The sequence below is a fragment of the Siniperca chuatsi genome, linkage group LG9 (assembly GCF_020085105.1).
Source record: "Siniperca chuatsi isolate FFG_IHB_CAS linkage group LG9, ASM2008510v1, whole genome shotgun sequence".
NCBI lineage: Eukaryota > Metazoa > Chordata > Actinopteri > Centrarchiformes > Sinipercidae > Siniperca > Siniperca chuatsi.
The window spans coordinates 19844280-19872154 of NC_058050.1; the positions used below are offsets into that span (position 1 = coordinate 19844280).

The 27875-nt window shown below is 39.4% G+C and overlaps 2 protein-coding genes across 11 annotated transcripts in view; one reads left to right on the forward strand and one right to left on the reverse strand.

The window, feature by feature from the left end:
* The window catches only part of adcy2a (adenylate cyclase 2a), an 86114-nt gene extending 79665 nt beyond the window's left edge, over window positions 1-6449 (forward strand). For all 5 annotated transcript variants that reach the window (XM_044207872.1, XM_044207874.1, XM_044207873.1 and 2 more), the window contains 5 exons: window positions 558-704; window positions 1090-1200; window positions 1381-1495; window positions 3490-3614; window positions 5001-6449. In XM_044207872.1, the coding sequence (XP_044063807.1) occupies window positions 558-704; window positions 1090-1200; window positions 1381-1495; window positions 3490-3614; window positions 5001-5153 (651 nt within the window). In that variant the 3' untranslated portion in view covers window positions 5154-6449. The remainder of the gene's footprint in view (window positions 1-557; window positions 705-1089; window positions 1201-1380; window positions 1496-3489; window positions 3615-5000) is intronic.
* The window catches only part of dnah5 (dynein, axonemal, heavy chain 5), a 109552-nt gene continuing 86968 nt past the window's right edge, over window positions 5292-27875 (reverse strand). For all 6 annotated transcript variants that reach the window (XM_044207868.1, XM_044207866.1, XM_044207869.1 and 3 more), the window contains 12 exons: window positions 26243-26433; window positions 24035-24156; window positions 21831-21980; window positions 20887-21132; window positions 20387-20606; window positions 18604-18809; window positions 17647-17850; window positions 15027-15242; window positions 13304-13516; window positions 12038-12190; window positions 8718-8949; window positions 5292-7688 (listed from right to left, as the gene is read on the reverse strand). In XM_044207868.1, the coding sequence (XP_044063803.1) occupies window positions 7537-7688; window positions 8718-8949; window positions 12038-12190; window positions 13304-13516; window positions 15027-15242; window positions 17647-17850; window positions 18604-18809; window positions 20387-20606; window positions 20887-21132; window positions 21831-21980; window positions 24035-24156; window positions 26243-26433 (2305 nt within the window). In that variant the 3' untranslated portion in view covers window positions 5292-7536. The remainder of the gene's footprint in view (window positions 7689-8717; window positions 8950-12037; window positions 12191-13303; window positions 13517-15026; window positions 15243-17646; window positions 17851-18603; window positions 18810-20386; window positions 20607-20886; window positions 21133-21830; window positions 21981-24034; window positions 24157-26242; window positions 26434-27875) is intronic.

Here is a 27875-nt window from a genome sequence, read left to right on the forward strand (position 1 = left end):
GAGACTTCCTCATTCATCATTCTGAATCCTGTTATATCCCCTGAGTGCTTCTCACAGTGTGGACTGTGAAAAGTAAAGTTTTACGTCTTATGAAGTTTAGAGGATGTGGTGTCCTGGAGGTCATTGGAGTTTAAATAGGAATGCTGCTTCTGCTGCAAAAATTCTGAATGAAGAGTCAGCAAATGACTTTTTCTATTCCTGCACTTGAACAGGATCCAGGAGCAAATTGCTGGTGTAATGGATTTTAGAGTCACTGTTATTTAGATGATGGTTTGGGTGATTTGCCTACTTTGATTTGTTTGTCTGGTTTATCGCTGCCTCTGTTTTCCCACTGGTGTTTAAGAATACTGTCAACTTTAAACTTAAACATAAACAGAAAACTCACATGATTCAAATCTGACATTTGTTTATCATGATTAGCTTGAAATAATACATCAGAATCTTGTCATCTGTATTTCATCCATGTTAGGAAGTCTGTGGTTTATCAATATTAGAACATTGTTTTGCAGCTGTCCAAGCTAACGTCTGTATTTTGTCCCCTGCTTTTTGTCCTGCAGGATCTGTACCACCAGTCCTATGACCTGGTGTGTGTCATGTTCGCCTCCATCCCAGACTTTAAAGAGTTCTACACCGAATCTGACGTCAACAAAGAAGGATTAGAGTGCCTCAGGCTCCTCAACGAAATCATTGCTGATTTTGATGAGGTAAATAACCCTCACCCTGCAACCTTCACAACATCCTACACATGCACCACGAAAAACGGGATATCCTTTCCAGTAGGTTTCAGTGATTTTCTAGTACTATGTGATTGGACACTGAACTATGCTTCTCATGTGCAAGCTACAACCTTTTGAAATGGTATCTGATTTTTCTGAGAGGTTTTCAGTAGCAGGCAGACAGGGAAATGGAGAAAACAGTAATGCTTCTTACAAACTGCATAAATCACGGCATAATCACATTTTGTCCATATATGCGTATGGATGTACATGCATCCTCTAAAAATGACAGCATGAGCAATCACTTCTGCCATGAACTATGTCTCATTTGTTTTACCTGTTGTGTGGATTGTGTTTGTTTTTGTGTGCGTAGCTGCTGTCCAAACCTAAATTCAGCGGTGTGGAAAAGATCAAGACCATTGGCAGCACCTACATGGCTGCCACTGGTCTGAACGCATCTCCTGGGCCTGAGTACACATCACAGGTAGGCTCATCACACACATAAAATCATACTTAATCACTTTTGTTAAGAGATTCAAACACGTCACATCTAATTCCCCAAGTCTTTGACGTCACCTCTCACACCTTTTGTGCGACTGCAGCAAAATCACATTTAACTAGAAATGAATGTGTTTACTGGTTGTGTTCCTCATTGTTTCCCCAGGAGCATGACAGGCAGTACATGCACATAGGGACCATGGTGGAGTTTGCATTTGCCTTGGTGGGGAAGCTGGATGTTATCAACAAACACTCGTTCAATGACTTCAAACTCAGAGTTGGTGAGTTTCACACCAAAGCTACATTTAAAGGCAAAGTGCTGTGAGAGCGAATTCAACATTTTTTTAAGCTACAGTTAAACTGCATTTTGCCTGTTGTACCATAACAGTTCCAAAAAGTGACTGCACTGTGAATTCCCCATCATTTTACTTTTTGGTTTGTCAAAGTTGCTGAGCACATAGTGAGAATAGAAAATATAAAGTGCTCTAAATATAATAGAATTCAGCAGCAGGGAAGTGACTTTGTTGTCGTCTGACAGATATCAAAATGCATCAGATAAATAAGGTGAAATATGAGAGCACAACAATATCCCTGCTGTATTGGCAGAGATAATATCATTATGCTGCTTATAAACTGGAGTTTTAGTATATAGAAAAGGGTTTAGTTGAAAGACTTAGCTTGAACATAGACGAAGTGTATGCATGGTTGATATGTTTACTGACTTAAGATGTGGCCTTTATGCATTCAAGAATTTTTTTTTTCTATTTTTAGAGCACCAGTATGCTGTCAGGATAATTTCATTATCTTGATAGAAACAGCGAGAGATGTGTACATGTCGAAAATAGACTGACGTTTGCAGCAAGACATAGGTATAGTCATGGCAACATAACAGCAAAGTGAGAGGCTGCCTAAGGAGTAGAGGAGAATTGAGGAGGAAAGCAGGCGGGCAGGTCCCAGCTTCCTGCGTGCAGTAAGAGTCGGAGTTCAACCTGTCTGTGAAGATCGCAGCATGTTATGCTGCATTAACTCAGCAGTGTGCGTGTGTGTGACTGTACATCCCTGCTGCTTCCAGACGGGCCTAAAACGCTCCATCAGAGAGGGATACAAGTCCCCACCCACTGGGACTGGACAAAACCAGTGTGCGCCTGTGTGTGCTGCCTGTGTACTTCTGTAGATTGCTGGAAATTGACTCAGAAGCCAGAGTGAAGAGAGGCCTAGTGTCATCTCAGTGCTGTGAAAAGCTCCAGAGCCTGCTTTAGCAGAGGTGCTGAGAGTGTTGGAGATTAAGAGTTCAGCTACATTTAGTTTCCCACTTCATCTGATGTTCTGATGAAATCTTGTGAAAAGCTTTGTTTATTCTGGAAGCAGCAGGTCTCTTACTGACAGTCTTTTGGAGCTGCTCTCTGGCTGCACTCAATAATTAATCAGTTTTATCAAAAATAGATTTTAAAACATTTCCAACATTAAGAAGATTTTTTTATAATGTGCTTTCATGTTTCCTGATGTAGTTACCTTATTTAAAAAATGTGTCTCTTCTTAACATGTCTTGTGTTACATAATTCAACACGTGTAAAAAATGCGTTAGCAAGGTAATAATATCTTTAACTGTAATTATGTTTGAAATGTTTAAATGTGCACCAAATACTACTATGTCATGTGTATGTAATTTCCCATTCACATAAAAAAAAAAACAATCTGACAACGGAGTAAATATCGTGCAGATCATAGATTGTATATAAAGATGGATGAAAATGACAGCTCCCCAAAAGTGAAGCCAAAACATCTCAATCGCCCCTGGTGGCTGGCTGCAGAATAGGTCATAAACCCCGCCCCCTCCATGTTAGCGGATGGGACATGAACCAAATTAAAAACTCAAAGTACATGTCAAATAACATTTTCCCAAAAATGATTTCTGTCATTTTAACTAGTTCTTATCACACTGATGTGAGGTCAAGTGTTAATTTTTCTGATACAAGTTTTAGTTAGTTATTTGATGCTCTGATTCTGATTCTAAAAAGGAGGTTACAAGTCATGATTGACAGCTGAGGCCGGGTGTATGGGCGGGACCTTTCAATCACTACTATGCACACTCCTGGCTCCAAATGACGTCACCAGCGCAAGATGGCAGCTCCCGTATCCGGGATATTTTGGCTTCATTTTTGTACAGTGGGAGGAAGTGGAGACGCGTCGTACATCTTTATATACAGTCTATGGTGCAAATACATGATACAATGTAACAGATGCAATTAACAAATTGCTTGGTGTCATTTGTCAGGTATTAACCATGGTCCAGTGATAGCTGGAGTCATTGGAGCCCAGAAACCACAATATGATATCTGGGGGAACACAGTGAATGTAGCGAGCAGAATGGACAGCACTGGAGTCCTAGGAAAAATACAGGTAATTAAGGGATATGGCCAGTGATATTCTTTATTTTTCTTATTGGCAACACATCCCATGAAAAGCCCAAAACCAACAATGAATTGATCCTACTAACAAGGATTGTCTGTGTAGCCAAAGCCTGATTGTGTTCCTCTGTGCCATAAATCTCCACTGTTGTCCAAAAACTATTAAAAACATCAGTGAGCCACACTGTTGCACTGGTTGACATGTTCAGTACCATTGGGCACTGCAGCCCCCCCCCCAAATCTCCCCTACACTGTCCTGCACCTGTATATACACTTTATAGTGTCTGTTAATCCACAGATGAAAATAGTTCCCAACAAATGCCTGTCTGAATAGTGTTCGCTAAAAACTACAGTGCCCAGCTGTTTTAGGAAGTTATTCTGACTTACGTAAAAACACATCTTCAGAAGAAATGAATGGGCTTGGGACTGAGAGCCACAGACAGGCCAGGAAAGAATTGAAAATAACAGATACAGAATAACTCCAGCCATGGCCATCTTCTGTGATGCATTCAGGAACAAACCTCTCATTCTCTGTATCTGTCAAACATCACATTGTGTTTGAAGTTGACTTAGTTTCAAAGCAGAAGCACTGCTCCATTTTGTACGTAGACATTTTAGATGTCAGTACAGATGTTTAAAAGATAAAATTCTTCTTCCCTCTGCTCGTGCTGTTTATGGCATCAAGGATCTCAACATCATGCGACATCTTGAAATCTTTCCGTCGCACCCTGCCTGAGCGCTGATAAGACGTAATGGTTTTTCACCTGCATGGCATGTGGCTGTGGGAATCATTCAGGGGGGCTGTATTACACTTCACAGCCTGTACACATTTGATAGAGCCATCTGCTTTCAATTGCATTCTGAGATTGCCTGTTGAGATTTTAAGATATGCAGAGGCAATAATTAAAAAAAATGCTGAGTTATTCCAAGGTAGCACACAGATATTTCCCATCTTGTGGAGGACATTTTCATTAGGTGTTGTTTATAAATACAGCTTGAGGTTCTACTTTGTTCTCTGTAAGCTCCAGTACTCTTATTTATCTCTTACAATATTAAATGATAGGATTAAAAAATAGTGGAGGCACCTGTGATTTGAACTCTACTTGACACATATTTTTGCAGTCTTGTGTGAAATTAACCTAAAGGTTAGGGTTTAGACAACACTTTATGTCCAACAAATCCTGATTTTGTCTGCTGAAAAAAAACAATAGAGGTCTGGTGATGCAGAACAGCATGCCAAGAATACAAGAGTTTGTTACTTTTCCTCAGCTCATGGAAATGTATTCCTTTGAAGAGCTGAGTATGTTTGCCAGCAGGAATTTAATTCAGTCCTGTAAGATAAGCAAAATGGACATTACCCATCTGGTTCTCCCTGTAGGTGACGGAGGAGACAAGTCGCATCCTTCTGACCCTGGGCTACATGTGCTCTTGTAGAGGCATCATCAACGTCAAGGGCAAAGGAGAGCTCAAGACCTACTTTGTGCACACAGAGATGACCCGCTCACTGTCCCAAGGGAATGTAATGCCGTAAGGGACTGGTTCAGAGTATGTTGAATTTACACAGGCACAAAGAACAGACATTCACTTCAGATGGAGATTTGATCTTATCAAGATCTGTTTTAACTGAAACAAAGTGTGAGGCACGAAGGAATCAGATCTGCACTACAAGGAGAATAAAAATCTGATTTTAATGTTGCATTGCAAGTTAACTATGCCATAGCTGTAATATACATTTTGTCACTTATGTAACTGTAAGTGTAGCATGTACAGCAAGCAGGCAATAACCCCTGAAATATATTGTCATTTGAATGTTGGATCTAGAAAAGCCACAGTGGCACAAGTTCAGTCAGAGAGAAGAATCTGAAATGGTCTAAATTAGTATTCTGACTCCGTTCTGGGAGGCTTGTGGCAGTCACTTTGCCATAAAAGATTCTTTTTCAGCCAGGTACACCGAAAACAGAATCTATATTCTGTTCACTTCAAAGGACACAGTACATATTGGATGTCAAACGATGTTCAGTGAGAAGAAGGGAAACAAAGAGCGTGGCAACAATTTTCACATCAAGAGCATCCAGAAGACAAGAATTTCAGAGTGAACAATGGTTAAAAAAAAAAAAGACATGCTGGTGTTATGGATATAAGGAAGTTTGTGTCCCCAACTTAACAAAATTTTTACAGTGACACAAAAGGCCACAGATGAAAGATCTGATACAAATGTTACAGGGGAAAACTGAATGACCACTGTTGCAAAGGAGAAGCTGGTCCTGTTTAAAAAACACAGCCAACCAATAAGGAGACACACGTGTACAGAACTCCATGGACGTTGTTAGAAGCACGAAGTCTTGGATGTATTTTACAGGCGGTCCATACAAGGAAAAGCATAAAAAAATAATCTATGAATATATTGAGATATTCATGCAGGGCCAAGTTTCCCCACAACTGTCTTTGTTTCACTTATTTCATCTTGTCTTCATTGACTGTTTACACAAAATTTAACAATATTCGTCTTTATGGCATAGGTCAGATTTGTCTATGCCTGCTGAAAATGGCAAATCGGATGTTTGTTGCTGTTCAGACAAGGCTGAGAGAATCAGATCTGAGCCATACAGATTTAAAAGTCAGGTTAGAGTAAAACTTCTGTATAACAAAGGGATGAAGAGGATTTTAATTTGGAAAACCAGAGCCTGATCTGTGTACAGGGTAGCTTTAGAGCGCGTATGGTACGGTGGTTTTGTAACAAAAGAAAATACTACCAAAAAAGTGTTTTGATGTTTTGATGAGGCTATTGTTTTTTGTAAAAACTTCATTAAAATTTCTATGTATTTCACTTCTACTGAGTGTTATTTGTCTGCACGGTTCTTTAAAAATGACCAGCTCACAGCATATTAACATGACAGGAGTGTTCTGTGATGTGCACAAGATGGTGAAATATCCCTGCACACTGGATTGATCCTCTCTTTATCACCTAAACTGGGCTGTGAGGCTGTTACAGCAATCAAGTTGATGACATCAATCCAATACATAGCTTCCAACTAGAATACTAGTCCTCTGCTTCAACATGTTTTTGCCTCTACGCGGTACATACTTGACATTGGGCAATGGTCCTGGTGAGCAGATGGACAGATACAGTATGTCTAGACTTATTGGGGCCAAAGTTAAATCATTCAGTGAAGCAGCAAAGTTTATGTTTACACGTTTCAATGAAATCTTAAAAATTAAAAGTACAAATAGATACAACCAGGTTAGGCACAATCAATATGGTGATTAGATGATTACTGACTACTGTAATGTGAATACAAAAGATCCTATGATCAATCATTTGCATTTTTGCTCTTATCTGTGTGATGTAATTGTATTTAAAAAACTTAATTAACAAATTCAGACTGTCATCTTCATCCTGATATAAAAATAATTTCTGTTATGGTAGGTTATACATGTCAAACACACACAGCTAGCTGATGACCACACCAAAAATACTGAAATTACACAAGAGTCCGAGGAATTCAAGACATGTATAGCTGACCTTCAGTCATTACATTACAGCTGTCTTTGTCCCCTTTGACCTCAAACAAAACAGACAACACTGACATGATGTTTCAAATTTGGAAATTCCTGTTTTGACCTTGTGTTGACAGAACTAAATACATTATTTGACCTGAACGCCTGACATTTGCTGCACAGTAATATGAACTGCATGTTTCACCACTGGTGCCCCTACTCTCACAATGTCCTACTTTGTGGTATTAAAAAAAGTAAGTAGACTGCTGAGTCTTGAAAAATAACAGCATAGTGGTAGCCATGATAACAGCTGTTTTATCCTGCATACTCTAGGACATTGGGCACGGGACTGATGGGAAGTTAATAATGGCTAACCAACTACCAGATGTGTTTCAGTGTTTCTCAACATGAAGCGATCATTTGACGTCACAGAGGAGTGCCACACCCCGTAGGATCCAGTATTCTGGAGGAAGTGAAGTCTTCAGGCCTACAGCTGCGATGTAATTCATGTCGGTCCTAACTGGCTTCTTGTAGATTGGACAGGAGTAGAGGCGGGAATCCTTCACACCTGCAACACAGAAGAGAAAATCAAACTCTGCAACTCATTTTTGATGAAAACTGATAGAAAACGGAGGAACAGCTGGCAAAATTGTCTCTTCGTTAAAGTCATAATTAAACATCTTTATACCTGGAATTATTTCAAGTCAATGAAATATTTAAATAAGTGTGCAGATGCCATTGGGAGACCCAGCTGTGTTCCACAAAACATCTGTTTGTATGAAATAAAAGTCTGCTCAAATCAATCAATAACTCAGATTAGCAGAACATGTGGTTATTTCCCACTGCTCCCACAGCACCGCCTTACTGGTCTTTGGTTTTTAGGCAGTCAGCTTGGTATCTGGTTAGTTGTTACCAAACAAACATCCCTTGTCGAGTCAGTCTTCAGAGATGATATACACAGGGATCAGGCTAATCTCTTTGAAGGGAGTCACAATTAAGTAGAGAGGTTTTCAAGACTCTCACATGTACCCACACACACACACACACGCATGTCACACATATTCAGATGCTCTTGCGACCACCACTCGTCTTTACAGCAACATCCTTTGTTCTGACACACACACACACACACACACTCAAACCCAGCAGGCAGCCTTCTTGTGGGAAAAGCTGGGAGGGGACATGGTGTAAACAAACCGCATTATACGTATCATTGGATCATTAATTCATTTCCCAGGCAGCTTTGCTTGCAGGCGTCCACTGAGGCCCGTCTCTCTGCTGCCTGCCTGAATATAGTCTGGTCTTATCCAGAACAAACACTGTGCCACATACTGCTGGTAATCTGTTCCCAGACAAAATAAATAGCACTTAGTCTGCTTGACATTTAAATGTTACATCCATCCATTCTGAGTGATTGTGTGGGATGGAAATGCTGAGGAGAGAAGAGTGATAGACTGAGACTGAATAAGACTAGAGAGACTGATCCTGATAATAAAAGACAGGATTGAAGCTTCTGCATTGTCAGAGTAGAGTTTTCACTTCAGACACATCATCAAAATCCACTTTCCATCTAATGTTCTTGCATAGTAAATCTCACCATTATTCTCAGCGTACATCCTGATCACAGGCATCATCTCGAAGAGGACTTTGGGCTTGGAGTCTATGAGTTTACAGCTGCGGCGGTCCCAGCCGGCTCCCTCCAGATAAAGGCCATAGACATACACTCCCTCTGCGGGGGGCTGAGTGACGTCATCCTTCATCCACCTGGTCACCTCGTTGCATAGCTCCATGCGGTCCAGGGCCCAGCCCTTGTTGGCCCGAGTGATCTCCTGCAAGTGCAGGGACAAATCCACAGGTTAAGGCAGTGATGTGGGCAGTATGACAGCCAAAGCTGAAGGTTTATCTACCCATGCTATTCTTTGCACACTTCATCAAAAATGATAAAGTTATCTAACTCATTACCTATGTAAATCACAATTAGTCAGGGATTATGTTAATGGTGTTTAAGACCCATGGAATTTAAATCTGTAAATGCCGTTTTTACGGTTTAAATGGTTAAAAGAATGTATTTCTCATCCTTAATCTATATGGTACCATATCCCTAACAAAACATTTAATAAAGGTTGGAGGGATTGACTTCTTGCTTAAATGTGATTTTGAGGTTTCTAGAATTCCTCTAAAGCTGTCTTGACGTCCACAAACAAGCATTACATTTAGGAAAAATTATATTTACCCACAATTTCTCACCACACTTTCTTTATTGTGGAACAACAGGGTTATTACCGTAAATAGAAAATGGTATGACAATAGTTTAACATTTGTCTATGATTTATTGAATTCAGACGGACACTTGTTGTCCTTTGAAGACTTTACCAGCAAGTAACATTACTATTTCAAGAATAGAGTATGACAAAATCTGTAAAGCAATTCCCATTCCTCTAGATGAAAAATGTGTCAGTTAGTCTGGTTTTTAAACAAAAATTTTTGGGGGACTTCAACTCTGTACAGGATAATATAGAGGTTCCTTTAAGGAGACAGTCCTTTTCTTTTTATCTATCATGTCCTATTGCTCCTAAAGTCAAAGAAACCCATTTTAAAATAGTATCAGCAATATACCCTCTTAGTGAGAGGCAGTACTCCCTCTTTCACCGTGTTCATATATAATTTTACCAACTACTTTAAGTCACTGAAATATATAGAAAAAAATGAATAGAAAGCCTATAAGATTGTATACATCTATATCTCGGTCCTTGCTTTTTTAAATGTCTTACTTTGCTCTTTTGTGCTCTTTGTTTCTTTTTTTTGTTACTTGTTTTGTTTAAAAAAAACTCTTCATTTTCAGTACAATAGTACCTCTGTTGTTTATTGTTTGTGTACGATTGTGTTGTAGCATCATTTCCACTATTGTTGACTGAATTCTATCCTTCATTTTTGTATATTTATTCCCTGTCTTGTTTTGTATATTTTCCTTGTGCTAAATAATTTTCTTTTTAAAGTGTGATACGGCAGTACACGTGCATGACAGAGCTGACATTTGGCATCTGTTTCCCCACAAAAAAGATCAATTTTGATAACAGGCCTGTAATAAAGGTACAATAAAAAAGCACTGAGTAGGGCAGAGAAGTGCACACCATCGAAGGCGTTGTTTTGCAAGATGCTGTGCCAATAGAAAGAAAATAAATCCAATACAACTCAAAAAGAGCAAAGAGTGAGAGCAGAGAGCACAATAAATAAAAGAAATGTGAGTATTGTATCCCCTCAATCATTTTATCCTCATTTTGAAGGAGGAAAAAAAAACCGTATTGGGCAAAATTGAACAGATAGGAACTGATAAATATAAAGGATGGATGTACAGACAACAGATCTTATAAAAACATGCCAGGAATTTCAGGCACATGTTACACAGAATCAGAGTACTCTGCAGACAGTTTGTGATGCCACTGGTCCAACAAAAGCTGCAGTGTCTCTTCTGAGAAGGCAGTATACTGTACATACTCAGTGAGAGGAAATGATGGCTATATGTGGGAACTAACTCAGTAGTCAAACAAATCCCTGCTCAGTAAAATATAGACATCTGCATCCACAAGATATTTTCTGTCTGAGAATGCAACTGGGATTTTTCTACAGAGTGGAATAAATAAAATAAGAAGGCAGTCAGATTTGCAAACCTGACACCAATGCTAAATGATTTCCTTTTCCTACTACTACTTAAATTGCACAGTAAATTGATTTGTTGGCACTGAAAACATACCTCAGCCCTCAGGTCTCTATCTCAGCTTATTCTCAGTGTTACTACAGACCCCAGATCTGGATCACCACCAGATTCGGTTAAAAAGATTCAATGACTCAAGGCCACCAATCATCATGGAAATCTATTAAATGTTTTGAAGCTATGCTGCTGACCAAAAAAAAAAATACTAACAGGAATAAAATGGTAAATAATGTCCCTGGTGGAGGCAGTAACAGATGTGCAAAAGACAGAATTATTTCAAACTGCAAGCCGTTAAATACTGAAAACAATGAAATAGATGTTGTAGGTCTCTGGATAAAAGAAAGGGCTCCCCAAAAGGGTGGAAGCCTTATTGGCCCTACAGGAGTGACGGTACAAACTAAGTGCAAATATGCACATCTGTCGTGTATGAAATGCATTGAATTTCCATCATTCATGAAACTAAGTTCATGTTCTTGAGTTAATTAGATGCCTGTTATAGGAAGGGTAACATAATCAGCTCACCCTCTTTGTATAAAAAAAGAGGTTATGTTTAACACTATATCAAAGGCTCATCAGTTCCTATTTTTTCCCCCACCAAAACCACCCCAAGATTTATTTAAAGGAAGCAGATCGGTTTAACTGTCACAGTTCAATGCAGTTTACAGTCAATAATGTCCTCTTGTAACAAGGACCACTCAGAAAAGGCTTCCACTGAAAAAACTGTGAGAAAATGCAAATGTGCTAGCTGAGCCTCAAGTTAAAAGAAAAACAGTATTAATATATTATAACAAACTGTTAACTAAATACTGCTTGCTCTGAATTGCATTATTATAATCCAATTTTCACTTGTTTTTTTAATGTTCAATATAAATCTAGATGCATGTCTGGATTTGATAAAATATAATAAAGAATAATGAGCCCTAACAACAGGGACATGACTTAAGATCTGGATCAAGTAGGGTTCAACATTCAGATAACATCCCTCTATATCAATGTGGGGGGACTGAATATTACAAATTGGAATTAATTAGAAAAAAAGACAAATGTGTGTGTGTGTACTTGTTTGCCTGCCACTATGTGTGTGTGTGTGTACACACATGCATGCGTGTGTGAATGTGGCCATGTGCCTGCTTCTCCCTCTGCGTGCCATCTGGTCCCCTCCCCGTCGGTGGGTAAGTAGGTAGGTAGCCTGATGCCGTGCATACCTGTCTCATGGCTGTCAGGAAGCCCTGTGGGTTGAAGAAGCCTGTCATCCAGAAGCAGTTGGGCCGCCCTTCAAAGATCCAAGCATGGAACTGCCGGTTCCGCTCAAGCAACTCTGTGAACCAGAACCCCAGTGTGCTGGAGGCCCACGATGCCTGGAAAAAATAAAGACAAAACGCAATAAGAACAAAACATTATAATGAAACACAGGAAACTGTCATCCAGAAAGAACAGAGGAGCAGACAGGGAGACATGAAAAAAAATGGATTGTGAATCACTGCTTTGGCAAGAGAAAAAGAAAGAATACATCATGATAGAACAAAAAAGATGAGAATACAACAAAATACAGTAGAGTGGAGGCAAATGGTCCAAAAGAAGATAGCACTGCAGGTAGAAAAACTCTGGATCCCAGCCAGGAAGCCATTCAAGTCTAAATTATTCTAATGATGTAATGTTTGTGAGAGCACAGCTTGAATGCCAACAGAACGATTCCAATAAGATACAAGAAAAGTCATGCAGTCATACTTCTTTGTTGTTTTCTCTTGCTCCCCCTCTCTCAATATTAATATTCCAGCAAATTTCATCAACTAAGTTTGTTAGAGGAAGTCATTTTCATTCATCACGGAAATGGATTTGTGTGCTGTGGATAACATTTTAAGATATAGTAGCTACATAACTAAAAAGGTAAGGAGCAACAGTGTGGGCTAAACAAGAAATTAGAGGCTGACTGATGATGATGAGCTCCCTTTTAGCTAGCAAGACATGTCTGATGTTATCGGAAACAAACAAGTAAACCTTTGATTTACTTGAGGACAATAAATAACATTAGCAAAATTATACCTGCACAGTAATAAAAAGATCTTTGAGATATTAAATTGTGCCTCCAGGCTCCCTAGAATGGCATGTTAGCATTCTTTACTGAAAGCAATGGACATTAATAGCTTTCAGTAAATTAAAAGATGACTGTTCCTATTAAGCTCATTTTGCAGTTTGTGAAGCAGAATAAAACATTGAAATTGCCACCTACAAAGCTAACAAAACGACAAAAGTAACCGAATAAAAGACTTCTTTCTTTTCACATGCTCAGTGCAGGTGCTATTGGCAGAGGCCACTCATGAAGAGTGTTGATCTGCTTTTTTTGTGATGTGTTTGAAACCAAAGAATTTTAAGTATACAAATCAATTGCTGTTGCTAACAGAATCACGATAAGGGCACAGTGAGTTCAGTTTCTTTTTTTTTTTTAATTCAAGGCTATTCTTTCAACTAACCTTCTTCCAGCGTGCAGGAATGCGCGCATCATACATGCAATCCAGGGCGTCCCGCAGATTCTCGCTCATGATGATGGTTCCATCAATGGCCAACTTGAGGTCTGTCAGGGTGTTTCGGACCAGAACTATGACCCTCTTCATCCGATCGATCTCCTGACGCAGGAAGATGTTCATGGGCTGGAAAGGACCCATCTTCTGGAGGCGCTCTCTCACCTGGTTACATTTCATTGAATCAAATAAGAAGATAAAACTTTAATGAAGCTCCTGAAGAATTTATAATGCATGGAGTAAAGATGCATGAGCACACACAGACTTGCCATGTAGATACAGAAAGACGTGTTCACGAGCTGGAAATGTACCTGGAATCACTACAGTTCCATTTACCTCCATTCTACATGTAACTTCTTAAAATGTTGCGTTACATAAGCTTTTCTCTTACTTTATCTTCTGGATAGTAAAAAAAATAAAAAAATAAAACTGTTCATATGCTTCATGTACAAACTAAGCACAGGATGTGAAGTTTCTATATTTACTACTGACTGTAAGGAACAGAAAAGAACATGCAAGATGGATTCTGTGAATTCATGTTTCTTTGAAAATGTTTTCCATGATAGATTTGTCTTTTATTACAAATGCGGTTATTTCTATGTTAACATTTCTGTATTTCCCTTCATTCTGTTAGGCATCTGAACTGACAATTGTCCTTCATTATAAAATAAATTTTTGGGGGGCTAATATAGTTTTTACTGCTTTTATATATTGCATAGTGATGATTTCATTCTTTTTAACTGCATTCTCTTTTGTCCCACAATCCTGAGAGCCAATGATGGCAGCATTGGCCAGTCTGACCTGTGTCATGTCACCAGGTAAATAAAAAGGTCAGCGAAGCTTTGTTCTGACTCTCTTTATCCTGGAATAAACATAACCACACACCCAGCGGAGAGTAACTTTAAAGCTCCTGCTTCACATGTTCCTGTGTTTCTGACCACACGGGTTCATGCTTGTGCATGCGACATACAGAGGCAGAACAAAGAAACACACACACATTCCTTTTGGCGTGCACCCAGACCTGTGCGCACACACACACACACACACACACACACACACACACACACACACACACATCCTGTGTTTTGTCAATTAATTAAGTCAATTAATTAGCTATCATTTCTCTTCCTTAAGAAGAGTGGTGCCCCTGAGTACTTTATTAATTAATGTTATTTATGATTATCTTTGATAATTCTGGTAGCCATAATTAATTGATCGCACCTACACAAGTGGGTGCCCCCTTTAACCACTGTAAATCCCAACAATAGACTGACAACAAGCAGATAGATGGAAGTGAAAGTGGCAGACAGGGTGTGGTGTGCAGTTACAGGTTTTCCATGTTGAGCTTTGTGCCTCGCCTCAGAAAAGTCACATTCTCTTTAGTGACAAAAAAGGAGAGAAAACCCAAAATAATACAAAGCTAGCAAGATTCAGCTACATTCACACCCCCCACCCCATTTCTTCTCTCTCTGTCTATCACTGCCTCAAACATGCACAACCTTCCATCACCTCACCAACACACATCCCACTTCTCTGACTGTACCACACCATCCACCTTGCACAGCACACTTTTTGCTTCAGTCACCTCAAACACTCAACTCGAACACTCACCTCGGGCTGTGCAGTCACCTCATACACTCACTTCGGGCACACACACACACACACACACGCTTACTTCAAAAGGTACGTAGTCCGGAGGCAGTTTCTCCAGCATGTCGTCAGCCAGCCTGGACACCACAGCCTCTCTGGTTTCCCCTCCGCCCGATGAGCTGTCTTTAGGCTGAATACTGAGGATGGTGTCCAGAACGTCCTTCGCCAGCTTACTCTGGTAGGTTATGTCTGCGTTCGGGTGGAGACCGAACACCTCTGGAGTGTCATAGGCTGGGAGACCCTGTAAAAGAAACACAAGAACAGTTGTTGAACCAGAGGTCACTTTGGCATGCAGAGCATTTGTGAAAAATATTTTCAGAAAGAAATAGCCAAGATTAATTTTCTGTACTCTCACAACAAGTGCTGTGAGAGGGCCCTAGTGCCCCCCCACGGAGCAGCTTATCACCTCACACGTAGCTGGCAGAAACAGGCTGACAGAGCTTTTGGGTGAAACAATGTGGAGTACATTTTTATGTGCTGCCTTTTTTTTGTTTTGAGGGCTGGTTGCCCCTTTTCTCCTCAGTTTAAAATAATAATTTCTCAGCACTTCAGTTTTTGCCACTGCTAAGCCACTGTTGGCCAGGGTAATGTGTAGACAGCCAAGTGTCTCCTCTGATACACACAGTGTCACCAGCTGCTTCTTTTCACCCTCCAGTGAAGAGCTTCACCGTGAGGGTGTAACACGTGGGAGATTCACGCTATCCCTCCCAGTCCAATGGAGCATGCATCTGACAAAATGGTATGAATTGCAAGTGCAGTGACGTGCTCGCTCCCCGGCTTCCCACCCACAAACACGGCTTATTGTGCTCAGTGGCCCAACAACCATTTCTTCCATACCAATTTTCCAGCTGGTCTCATAGGAATAAAACAATGTGGAGGTATGCCCTCACTGATATGATCATGATTGATTTCATCACAAGTTCAGGTGGCTTAAAGAAATCCATGGGGGGAAAAAACCTGAATATAAAGCAAACTGGCTCACCAATGTGGTTAATGACTATATATATATATATATATATATGTATATATATATATATATATATATATATATATATATATATATATATATGTCATGAATGAGATTCCAATTGGGGTAAAATGTAGGTTTTTGGATTAATATCAGGGCCAAAGTTATTCTAATAAGGATATTTAAATTTTAAAAGTGACTTAAGAAGTGAGCTGATCTGCCTATCAAAGGCGCAGTTGATGGTTGGTTCAAAGACATCTTGCAGTTAGTGTCTTTCTCAATGATAACAGGAAGAAGGGCCATCTGTTACTGCAGTGTGACTAATGAGGTTCTTCATAAAACTGGAAAATTCAAACTTACTTTGTAATGGCTGCACAAAGCTTTAGTATGATCAATAATGCTATGTAAGTAAAGGCACTAAAAAAGCAAAGACAGACCCAACATTGTATGCTTTGTTTTGTTTTAGGGAAACCTCTAATCGCCTCTAACACATCAAGAATGGTTTAATGGCGTGAAAATGCAATTAGCACATGGACATGACGACTCGAAATAGAGTTTGATCTTTGCATGTTAGCATGTTTTAGCAAACAGTTTTATTTCTCCTTGGCTGAAACAGACTGTTTTGTTTCTATATTAACAGATGTTCTTGTTGATGGAGAACAGCTCAGAGTTTGCATTGCAGAAATAAAGACATTTGTGATTTACGTTGTCATCGCCTCCTTTATCCCTCAAACATCCATCACACTGTGCATTCAAATAGAGTCAAACATCAGGAGGGAGCCTGGCCAATACACAGAGAAAAATGGGAGGTGATGAAGAAAGAACCACGCTGGGTCAGAATAGCCTTTGTCCCTCGCTGTGGTCATTTATTTTCTCTAAGGGAATTTTAGTTTTGTTCCTGTCCGTCTGCATTTAATTTAAATACACAGACGAGTAGACTCACACACACACACACACACACACACACACAGGGACACATTGTGTTCTGTTGTGTATTTTGTCTATGTAGATAAAGTATGAACATGTGTGCGTATTTGTGTGTACACGGTATGTGTGTGTTTGAATGTTTATGCGTGTGTGCGTGTGTGTTCTCCAAGGCTGTATTTGTCATTCTCTATTTGAGAGGAGGTGCAGAGGAATAAGCTTGCTGAGCCTGGCAGCCCTGAGCATCCATCATAATGAAACTAGCTTTAATGAAACTAGCTCAGGAACTGCCCCTGGACACACACACACACACACACACAAATCCATCAGTTAAGCACACAAACACACTAATAAATCAAACATAATCTGTAATAAAATGAGCATGTCTGCATGTTTATCTAAAAATCACACATGGCAGCCTGTATCTGGATGTGACAAGAGCACAGTGTGTCAGTGTCCTGCATAAACCTCTTTTCACTGTTTGTGATGTCACTGAAAGCTGACAGCATAGAAAAAAACTGAAACAAACGGCACATGACAAGTGCAGAATTTTGCCAAAAATTTAGAAAGATAGGGCATAAATGTGCAAACATACATGAGATCTTCAAGACAGTGGCCCTTAATAGAGAGTGGCAGGGAAATTTTTGCAGCCACATGTCCAGTCATAAAAATTCCTTTTTAATCTGTTGTACTATTTGTAGAAGCCAGATACAAGTGTGCACAGTCAACCATCATCCATCTGGATGTGACTCACCTGAATGTATGTCAGATACTGGTCAACACTGGAGCATTTTGGGATGCTGTAGCCCTTGTAGAAGTTGAAGGCAGGTCCAAACATGTCCTCACTGAACCACACCTTGGCAAAGGTGTTGAGGAGGCGCTTGTCATAGTCGTCAGTCACACGGCCACCGTATTGAATCTCTCCGATCATGTATCGCACTGTGTTCCAGGATACACCCTGAGGAGATATGAAATAGTGATACAAGATGACAGCAAATCAAATTTGTGAAATAGTTACAGATGTTGACCAAAACCTTGGCAAAAGGAGTTGATGAAGGTGTATTGTGAGGAGACTGGAAATAGCATGGAAAAGGTAGACTCTACTTTCTCATGTTATGCACATCTTTAACAGTGCAATCATTATTTCTGTTTGGCATGTTCATGAAAGTTGGATGTGACACTTTTCTGCTAATAAAATGAAACAAATTTCTTGACAATCTGATGACAAGGTTGATCAACTCCTCAGAGAAGAGTTCACTGAAGATAAGTGTAGTTATTTTGACAACTCTAGCTATAGAAATATACCAGCGGGACATTTCCTTCCTTTTCTTTCAGATTTGAATACAATTACATTACAAGCTCACATTACAATGTTCTCAAATATATAATGCATTCTTATGTGAGCACATACTGTAAATGGTGAGAGACCCTTAATTCTTAAAATGAGGGATTCATAAAATTTTACTATGATGCCGCAATGCACAAGGTGCATAATTCCTGAATCTGATACAATACAGTATATAACACTACATATATTTTTTCTGCTCAATATGAAACTGAAGCGTTAGAGGAAAACTGTGTGTTCAAGAGACAACAACCACAGCCTGCTGCACACTGAACTATTTCAACTGAATCTTACTGCTATTGGTAGCTGTTAAAGATCGTGGTGTACATTGTAGTTTGCTAAGCACTTGAGAAGTATCACTTCTACCTTTTTAATGTCCATGTCATCGAGGTGGTTCTGAACAAACTGGACAGTGGCGTTGAAGTCGGCCTGGTTGAACTCGTAGGGGATGTTCCATCCCAGAGGCCCATACTTTCTCCTCTCCTGTACTGTGCTGTGGAGAAATGCCACTCCATACAGCATTGGCTTCCACTGCACCATGTTACTGACATCCAAAAGGTCCTGGTTTATACCTGGTGAGGGATACGTGAAAGAACACATGAGCAGCCCTCTTCAACAGAAGGCTAAAAGTAAAATGTGGAGAAAATTGTTGTGGTTCTATCAGCTTTTGAGGTCAATATTTGGAGCTGTGATCCAAAGCCTTCCAGTGGCAGAAAGTTTGTTACTTCTACTATAGCAGATTTTAAAGGCATAAATACATTAGAACAAATACCAGTGCAGAATCCCCTTTCAAAGACCAAATAAAAATATAAGACTAAAAAATAGCTCTAAGCTAGTGACTTCTGATCCAAAGGAACAAGGTTACTTACATATTTGCTGAGTGAATCGGTTTTTTTTAATTGGTTTTAAAAAGATGTAGCACACACACATACAGTACTGTATGCACACTTTTAACTTAGCATACTGCAAGTTGGCAATTCTCTTTTGGGAAATCTCTGACAGGCAACGTCTCAAAGGGCTTTCCAAATGAAGTTTAAATGAAATCTTGCCAGGCTCATGAGGATAACAGTGTGGTGAAGTGAGTTAAAACTCAAACTGAAAGTGAAATTCCTGCGTTTAATCTACATAATAATTAAGAGAAAATATCAGCAACAATTATCTAAATTCACATATTGAATTTCCAAAATGTTCAATTACTGAACAATATCTCTGTGATATCCACCTAATAGGCAGCCCCATGCATGAGGTTTGCTTTCTCCCAAATCCAGGTGGTTCAGCCTTACATCATTTGGGAATCGTAACATGTAAAGGTGGAAAGAAATTAGCAAAATAAGCACTGCTTTGAAGGAATATAGGAAAAATCAGCATGCCATGAAAATTGAGATAATATTCTGAATGCACTGCCCTCAACAAGTGCGATTTCTTCTAATCAGATGAAGAAATGCAATTTTTTAATTTCAGATAGGATTCAAAAGCTGAAGATAAGCGTGTCCAGACTCTCAATTGCCTTTCAGGATCATCCCTTTTCCATATGAGCCAGGCAAAGACAGCTGGTTTATACATATTAAGTATTCTTCTCTTTCTCCCTCTTTAAGGCTTGTTTCTACATGAAACTACATGTTTCAACTTGTTTAAAATTTCATGAACCATACAGGCTGTTGGTACTTGGGTGTAAAATACACTGAATTAAGCAGCAAACAGTTGTTTATCATCTTTTCTCTTGCTGACTTTACCCTAGGATACATACACATCCCTTTAGTTAATGATTATGTGACTTATTGAAGATCTGTACGTGTGTGTATGTGTGCATCCACAAATGAGTTGTTTACACATCAAGAATAATAAGACACCCTATTCTGCATGCTGATCATTGTGTTATTTCTTCTATCTCGCTCACACAGACACACACATGGCTGATCCCCCTGTAATGATAAACTAAGGATCTGTCTTTTGACATTTTATTTTATTTCTGCCACATTTAGGCAATCTAGCAATGTTTTCAGGCTTGAGCATGGTATTGATTCAGGACAGGGTGTGTCATCTTCATTCCCAGTACAGCCTCACCATTCTCACCTTGCTCTGAATTCTGGGTTTTTGAGTTATTATGTTTTACTTGAAGCTGAACTAAACTGAAACAAACTGGCCCCACCTCCATAGGTCCTCTTAAGCCCCGCTTTGAGGCCCTGTGGTGGCTCGTTGGTGAACTTGATTGACATCTGCAGAAGGGTGATGGGGAAGTGTCTGTGGACCTCTGTGGTTATCCAAAGGCGAAAGCTGTCATGGACAAAGTCTGTCTCTGTCACCGTGTCCATTAGCTCGTCCATGAAGTCCAAACCCAGGTGGCAGTTCTGGAGTAAGGCCCAGCCACCCTGGGGACAAATAATAAGAGTAATGTTTATCATCCATGTCAAGGACTGCAAAGTGATGATGTAGTAAAGATCCCCCATCCAAAAAAAGATCTTTGTGTGTGACTAACTGTGAAAAGGTTGGTCGGTCTATAAGGTATCAGAGAGCTTAAACAACCTTTTAAAAACGCATTTTTCAGAGACGGAGCACCTTGCTGTCTAGTTCAACATATTGCATGAAAACCATTCTGCTGCTACATTAAATGAATGCAAAAATAGCAGTACCCTCACACCACTGACTCACATTAGCCATGGTCTGCTGCAGAAGCTTGCGGGCATGGACCTCTTGTCCTTGACCCATGGAGACATATCGCGTCTCAATCTTCAGCCTCTTCCCCAGCGCAATGATGGAGTCGGTTGGATCAGAGCCCATTGACAGGAAGCAGATGAGAGGTGTCCGCGGGTCTGATTCCTCCCACATCTTCTCCAAGTCAAGAATCACCCCTTCAGTGTATTTCTCCCCCATTGCATCCATTATGTATTTACGGGCCTAGCGGAGAAAGGGAAATAAGTGACGCAGAGTAGATGTGTTTGTTTCCTGTTTCTTTTCAGTCAACAGTAAAGACTGCTACCGGAGGTCAGACAAAGACAGTTGTTGGACTGTTTATGAGTGCAATGATATAAATTCTACTGGAGGCTTGTCTGCAGCGGACCAAAAATCAGTAAGAAGTGAATGTCCATTAGCCATTGTAGATATTCAGGCTCAGTAAGCTTCAGAGAGCGAGAGAGAGAGAGAGAGAGAGAGAGAGAGAGAGAGAGAGAGAGCTGTTTTCCTAAATGTATTCCACTTTTCCCTTCAAGGAAAGACTTGGCCAAGGGAGATATGACTGTAGATTAAGAGATTTTTAGACTTTATATATATATATATATATATATATATATATATATATTTTTTTTTTACTGAACCCAGGCTCATTAAGTGCATTTTGATATAAACTAACCTTTTCCAGCCCTGCTATAGGCTACTCTGCTGTATTTCTTTCATGGTAATACATTCATTTGAACATTAGTTTATAATACAGTACGGCTGCATGATACTGTTGCAAATGCATTATGATGTAATCTAGCAACTATGGGAACTGGAGTTACTACCTGTACTGTTCATTATGAAAGTGGAAACAAATGTATTGTGATGAAGCCTTGTATCTGGACTATCGTAACCACACAGACAGATGTGTCTTTTCTAACCTGGGCAATGGTCCTGTCGGGACACCAGCAGCGTATGAGGAGCAGACGCCTAAAACAGTCAAGAGCCTGGTCATAGGAGTTCGGGACCACCTCCTCCTCTGGGGCCTCCTTATCAAACCATGACTTCCACTGTTTCTCATTACGGCTTATCTGAAAGAAATATGTAAACAGATCAGACACATCAAATCTGGACAGAAGGAGAAGATGTGGGGGAAGAAATGTCAATACATACTGCAAGCAAACACATTTAAACACACACTCACACACACATTGATGGTCAAAGCAGGCCCTGAATCAAATCGATCACCAGCAAAAAGAAAAGCAAAAAGAAAGAAAAAAAGCAAAGATCAAAAGTAAGTCTTAAAAATGGAAGATACTCTAACACTAACTGACACACATGTAACGCATCACATAACTCAGATTCTTATAAACATGAGGTCCTGAACTGACACTTGTCGTACTGTAGCTAGCGCAAATTGCCTGGAAAGCAGTTCGTATTGAATCCATGTAAACACGATGTGTTTTCATGAAGTGATATGAATGCTTGATAGCACAACATATGCAGATATACTGCATATGTTAATCACTGTGTTTTAGTAAGTTAGTAGTTGTTTTGGATTTAAAGACACGCCGCTACTAGCAATTTCTCCTTTCAACTGTCTGCTGATGCACAGCTATACCTTCCCTGTTTGAAGTCTCTGTCATGAACATGTGCATATGTAAAACCCTGTTAGAAACCCAGTAAAATCAGATACGTGGACAAGAAATCAGGTCAACAGTACTGTAGCTGTGTTAACCAGGTCGTGATCTTTTACCAAATAAACTAGGTTTCCTATTTAACATGATAAGACGGTGTAGTCCCTCATTCGTCCAGGAGTGTTCCATCGTAGAAAAGGTTTCAGTCTTAGTCATCTGGACACTGTTTTCAGAATCAAGACGTCTTGATTTCAACTACGACTCAAACCTTTTCTACGATATTTAACATGATGTTTAAGAAATCAGGTTACTACAAAAAACTGAATTTACATCGTCATCCGACTTCTAGAGGACATGTATGTACTTTACTTGAACTTGAAGTTGTATAATAAAGGATTAATGCCTGTGTGGGTCATTTTAAAATCAAGTGTGTCTTCTTTAATGAGTATTAAGGAAAATGAAGTAACCACCTACTTTGCATTCATACATTCATACTGTATAGTTGAACACATTCACAACTGAGAGCTGCTTTGTCTTGCCACTGAGCAGCTCCACTTAAGAATTTAAGGGGTTCAGTGATTTGCTGAAGAGCACATTAACAGTAGTTGTTGACAGAGGACAGTGTTACACATTAATGCCAGTCTAGGGATTTGAGTCAGTTTGGTTGCTTGAATGTTACATTTGTGTGTTTTATGTGTGAAATAATGTGCATCAGCATCATGTGTGTAGTACAGTTTTGTTTGTAGTGTGAAGACATTAGGGGTGGTTCTGTCTCTATATTCTGGTGAGGGGGCGCACAACTCACTTCATAATCATGTCCTCGCCTTTTTATTCTTAGTTCTTTGTTTAATGAAATCAAGTTTCTGTTAATCCACCTGTCCCTGTTAATCATCCACACAAAAATACACATGTTTGTGTATGTGAAGGAATACAAGTGTGCACACACATACACATTTGTGTGTGTGTGTGTGTGTGTGTGTGTGTGTGTGTGTGTGCCCGGCCGAAAGTAATTGATTAGAAGTTTCTCCAAACTAAGCTCATTTCACAGAGCACTGAGCTTTTCCCTCCATGGGAGTCACTAGGCTGTCAGTCACCCATAAGGGTGTGTGTGTATTTGTGCGTGAGTGACAGTCTGTCGTGATGAGTATGTGTGTGTGGATGTGTATAAGCGAGAGAGATGAAGCGAGACATGATGAGACTGATATTGACATGCTTACTAGAGCAAAGGAGAGCTGTGAAAAATATTTAATAAGCACCTAGAGACCACTGCTAAATCTGTGTGTGGTGTGTGTGTGTGTGTGTGTGTGTGTGTGTGTGTGAGTGTGTGAGTGAGAGAGTGAGAGAGAAACAGATGACAGATGAGCACTGTTAATAGATAAAAGTCCTTGTGGGTAAAAAAAATTTCACAGTTAAAGAAAGATATTGTACACCTGTCAGGGCGTGCCTAAATTGATAAAGTGTGTGTGTGTGTGTGTGTGTGTGTGTGTGTGTGTGTGTGTTTGTTGTACCTGATCCAGTATATCAGAGAACTGCCACAGTTTGCTGAGCTCTACAAGGTTGAGCCAGGTCATGTCAAGGATCCATTTAGCTGGTTTCTGAGGGCAGGCCTTTAGGTCCAGGGATGCACCTCCTGCAAGATTCACACACAACCACACGCACACAAACATAAACACGCACGCGCATGTGCACATAAACACAAACAGGAAGAAGAACGTACAAAAGAATGTATTAAAATGCAAAAATAAAGAATGATAAATGCTGCAAATACATGCAAACACAACCTTCAAAAATATACACAAAAGTCATACTGCGAGTCCATGTTCAGCAGGTCGGAGCTGACAGATGGTGAAGCTGCATGCATGCAGCAAACCGTCTTTTCTGGCCTTGCCAGTTGCTATAGCTGGCTTTTATCCCTGCGGCGAGGAGCACTCCATATTTCTGACTCAGTGAACTGCTACAATACCAATATGTTTTGAAATGTGTGTGAACCTTGAGATGAGCTTTAATAAAAAAAAACCACAAAGTAAACAGTGAATACAGAATTAAAAACAGCAAACAGAAAATAGATGGCAATTTCAGTCTTTATCAAAGGGCCTGGAGACTGTTTTGTGGTGAGTCATAGCTAACAACATTTGTAGCTTCTCTACTTTTTATGTTGAGATTTGAATGCAGTCTCAATACATACTGTCTTCTTTGGCTCCAATCATATCCAATATATATTCTAGGTATTGACACAACAAATCAGTCTCAGAGGATGAGACTTAACAGACTGGTAAATGAAACACGGGTGAGGGATCAGAGGACAAAGAAACATTTTCTTCCTGGAAACCTTTACTACTGCTGACTTTACAGCAGCTAAATTCTTTGCTAAAGTCTGAAATATAAAGTACTTGATTTTGTTTCTGTGCTTACTTGCTTCCTAAAATTCTGAAATTTCTTTACAACTCAGCGTAGAGACTCACCACTTCACACCATCGCGTTTGGGGGAAATTTTAGGATTTGAGTGAACTATTGGGCTTGATGACAAAGACAGGGAGTTTAGCTTTAAAGAACATTATGGGGTTTCAAGATGGCAGCATAACAGACAGTAAACATTGCTGAGTGCTGCACCACAGCACTGATAGCGGGTGTCAATAACGTATACTAATTAGTATATCTCTAGTGTTTCCGCATCAGACACAGTAATATGAGTATCACTGATTACTTTTTGAGTCATTCTGACACCATGCCGAGAAATACCAAGAAATCCAGCAAGAGCGAATGCGGAGGAGCTAGCAGGTGCTACAAGACCGGTGCTCTTGACCCAGCCCTTCGTCAAGCAATTAAAAAAATTACACCTAAAAAATTAGGTAAAAAGGTAATTGATGAAAAGCAGAGCCCTCTGTCCCAGACACTTCAGGCTCATGCGTTGGAGCTGAAAAACTTCGGAAAGAGAGCTATTGAGGCAGAAGAAAGAACTTCGGTGGTGGAGGAGACTTCCGACCAAGCTCACCTGCGGATTCAAACACTCGAAAAAGAAATGGAAAGCATGGCTGAGCACATCGACAACCTCGAAAACAAAGGGAAGGAGGGAAAATATATGTGTTAAAGGACTGACCGAAGATGTGGAAGGTACCCGACCAGCTGAGCAGTGTTACATTTTGTTTTATTAATTCTTTTGTTAAATGGAAAACTTCAAACACAATTAACACATAAAAAAACTATTGTGTTTGTATTATATTTGTTCCCCGAAGCATAATATTTTTTCTTAGATTTTTGAAAATGTTTCCCTTCTCTTCTTCTACGCATTCATTAGGTTCCATTTACTATATTTTAGTACAGTATGGAAATTAACCTGCAGTGTTTTGAAACTTACTGAGTAATTCATCACAATGAACATCACGCTTGGTTTTACTTTATATAAAGGTTATGTTATTGTTGTGGTGAAGCATTCAAAAGTAAATCTTCAGAAGTTCACTAAATACATTTTCTTTGTAAATCAAGAAGCTGTTAAATTCGCATTTTCCTTTTCACACATCTGCATGTTGTTTTCCAGGTTTAGCTTTCTATCAATGTAGTTTATGAATGCAATGATGCTGAGAAGACGTCTCCAACTGGCAAGCTTTTAAAAAATCCATCCATGCTTTCACATGTACTAGTAAACAAGACAACAGAACTTTTACAAACAAAACCTGCACATTCTTTTTTCACAAAACCTGTTCACATTTTCCTCTTACCTTTAATAAGTGTGAGAAACTCCTCATGTTTGACCCTGTTGCTCTGCATGTCGATCTTCAGCGTCAGCAGCAAAGTGAAGAGGAACTTGTGCTCCTCGTACAGGCCCCGTGCTGCGTACTTGTACACCTCAAAGGTCATAAACTCTATGATGTTGGCAATGCGTTTGCTGGTGATGGGGCTTTTGGAGGACCTATTTAAGTAAAATGTCATAGCAGATACCACATATGAAGTTTCATTAAATTCGCAGCTTATAGCCCCCCGCCCCCCATCATGTCATACAGTTTAAAAATTTAATATTAAACCCTACAAATCATATATAGACTAGAGATCACAGCATGGTCAGACTGGTTTGGTTTATTGACTTGTGCATAAACAATACTGACTGTAAGGCTCAGGATGTCTGTAGCGCTTGGGAATTATGTGAAAGCTTCTACTAGCCATTAAGGATATTGGGAATATTAACATAATTAGTTGTATGATTTGACAAGAAATTATTTGAGCTGGCAAATCAATGAGAAGCTTGTTAAAACTTGTCACTGTATTTGATGTTTGCTTCAGGCACCATGCATAAATAGCAAATGACAAAGTGGTATTTTCAAAAACAAAACATCACAGTTAAAGTGTCAATGTTCATGTAGCATCAACAAGCTTCCAACTTTAATATAACAAACGTAAAATAATCCCCTTTAATTTTCATCTGCATGTGTAGTAGAGGCTACAAGACAATAAGGGTACCACCCCAGTACACACATATACATATATATCACATATGTACTGTATTACAAACTATGACAAGAGCAAGTAAGGAGCAATATTGAAATTTGAGATATATTGACAGGAAAACTTCAAGAGATCATTAGAAAACAGACATTTATGATGAGGATTAGGCTATTATTGCCCCATTTCCTCATTGTATTCAAGGAGAACCTGATTTATATGCAAGAGGTGGATACGGTAAATTGAATACCTGTTAAATTAGAAGCAATTCAATCCAGTTGGCCTGTAACAAAAACTACCTTTGTGAAGCTAATAATATTCAATACTTGTTGATGCTGTGTGAAAAAGATTTGACACAACTCTATGGTGATGCTTCAGGCCGTCGTTGTAGCATTGTTATATTGACTTGCACTTTACTGTTTAGCGTTTACTAATGAAGTCCCTATTTACCTCATTATCTCCTAGATTTTTAACCACAAGGTTCAACTTGAACTAGAGATCTAGTACAAGAGTCACCATCTCCACATTGCCCTCAAAGCTCCAAATTATGAATGTCACAATCACAACTTGTCATGTATGTAGATAGTCAGAAACAACAAAATAAACCCTGTAACTAAGGTAGCTTTCTTTTCTAATTCAGGAATTAAATTTCACAAAACTTGTTTTTATTATAAAAGGCATAATGAAGAGGAGTAGAAGTTAGAGCAAACAGACAAAAACTAAGAATTTATCTTGGGATCTTGGCAATTATGTGCAATTTCCCTTTTCCTTTTGTATTTACCAATTTATCCTGCTGTTCAAATGTACTCTGTGTACAATTATAACATTTCTGACAACATATGGCAGAATCTCTTTCCTGCTATAGCTATTGTGTGGAAATGTGGAAAGACAATGGAGAGATAATGAGGTAGGTTT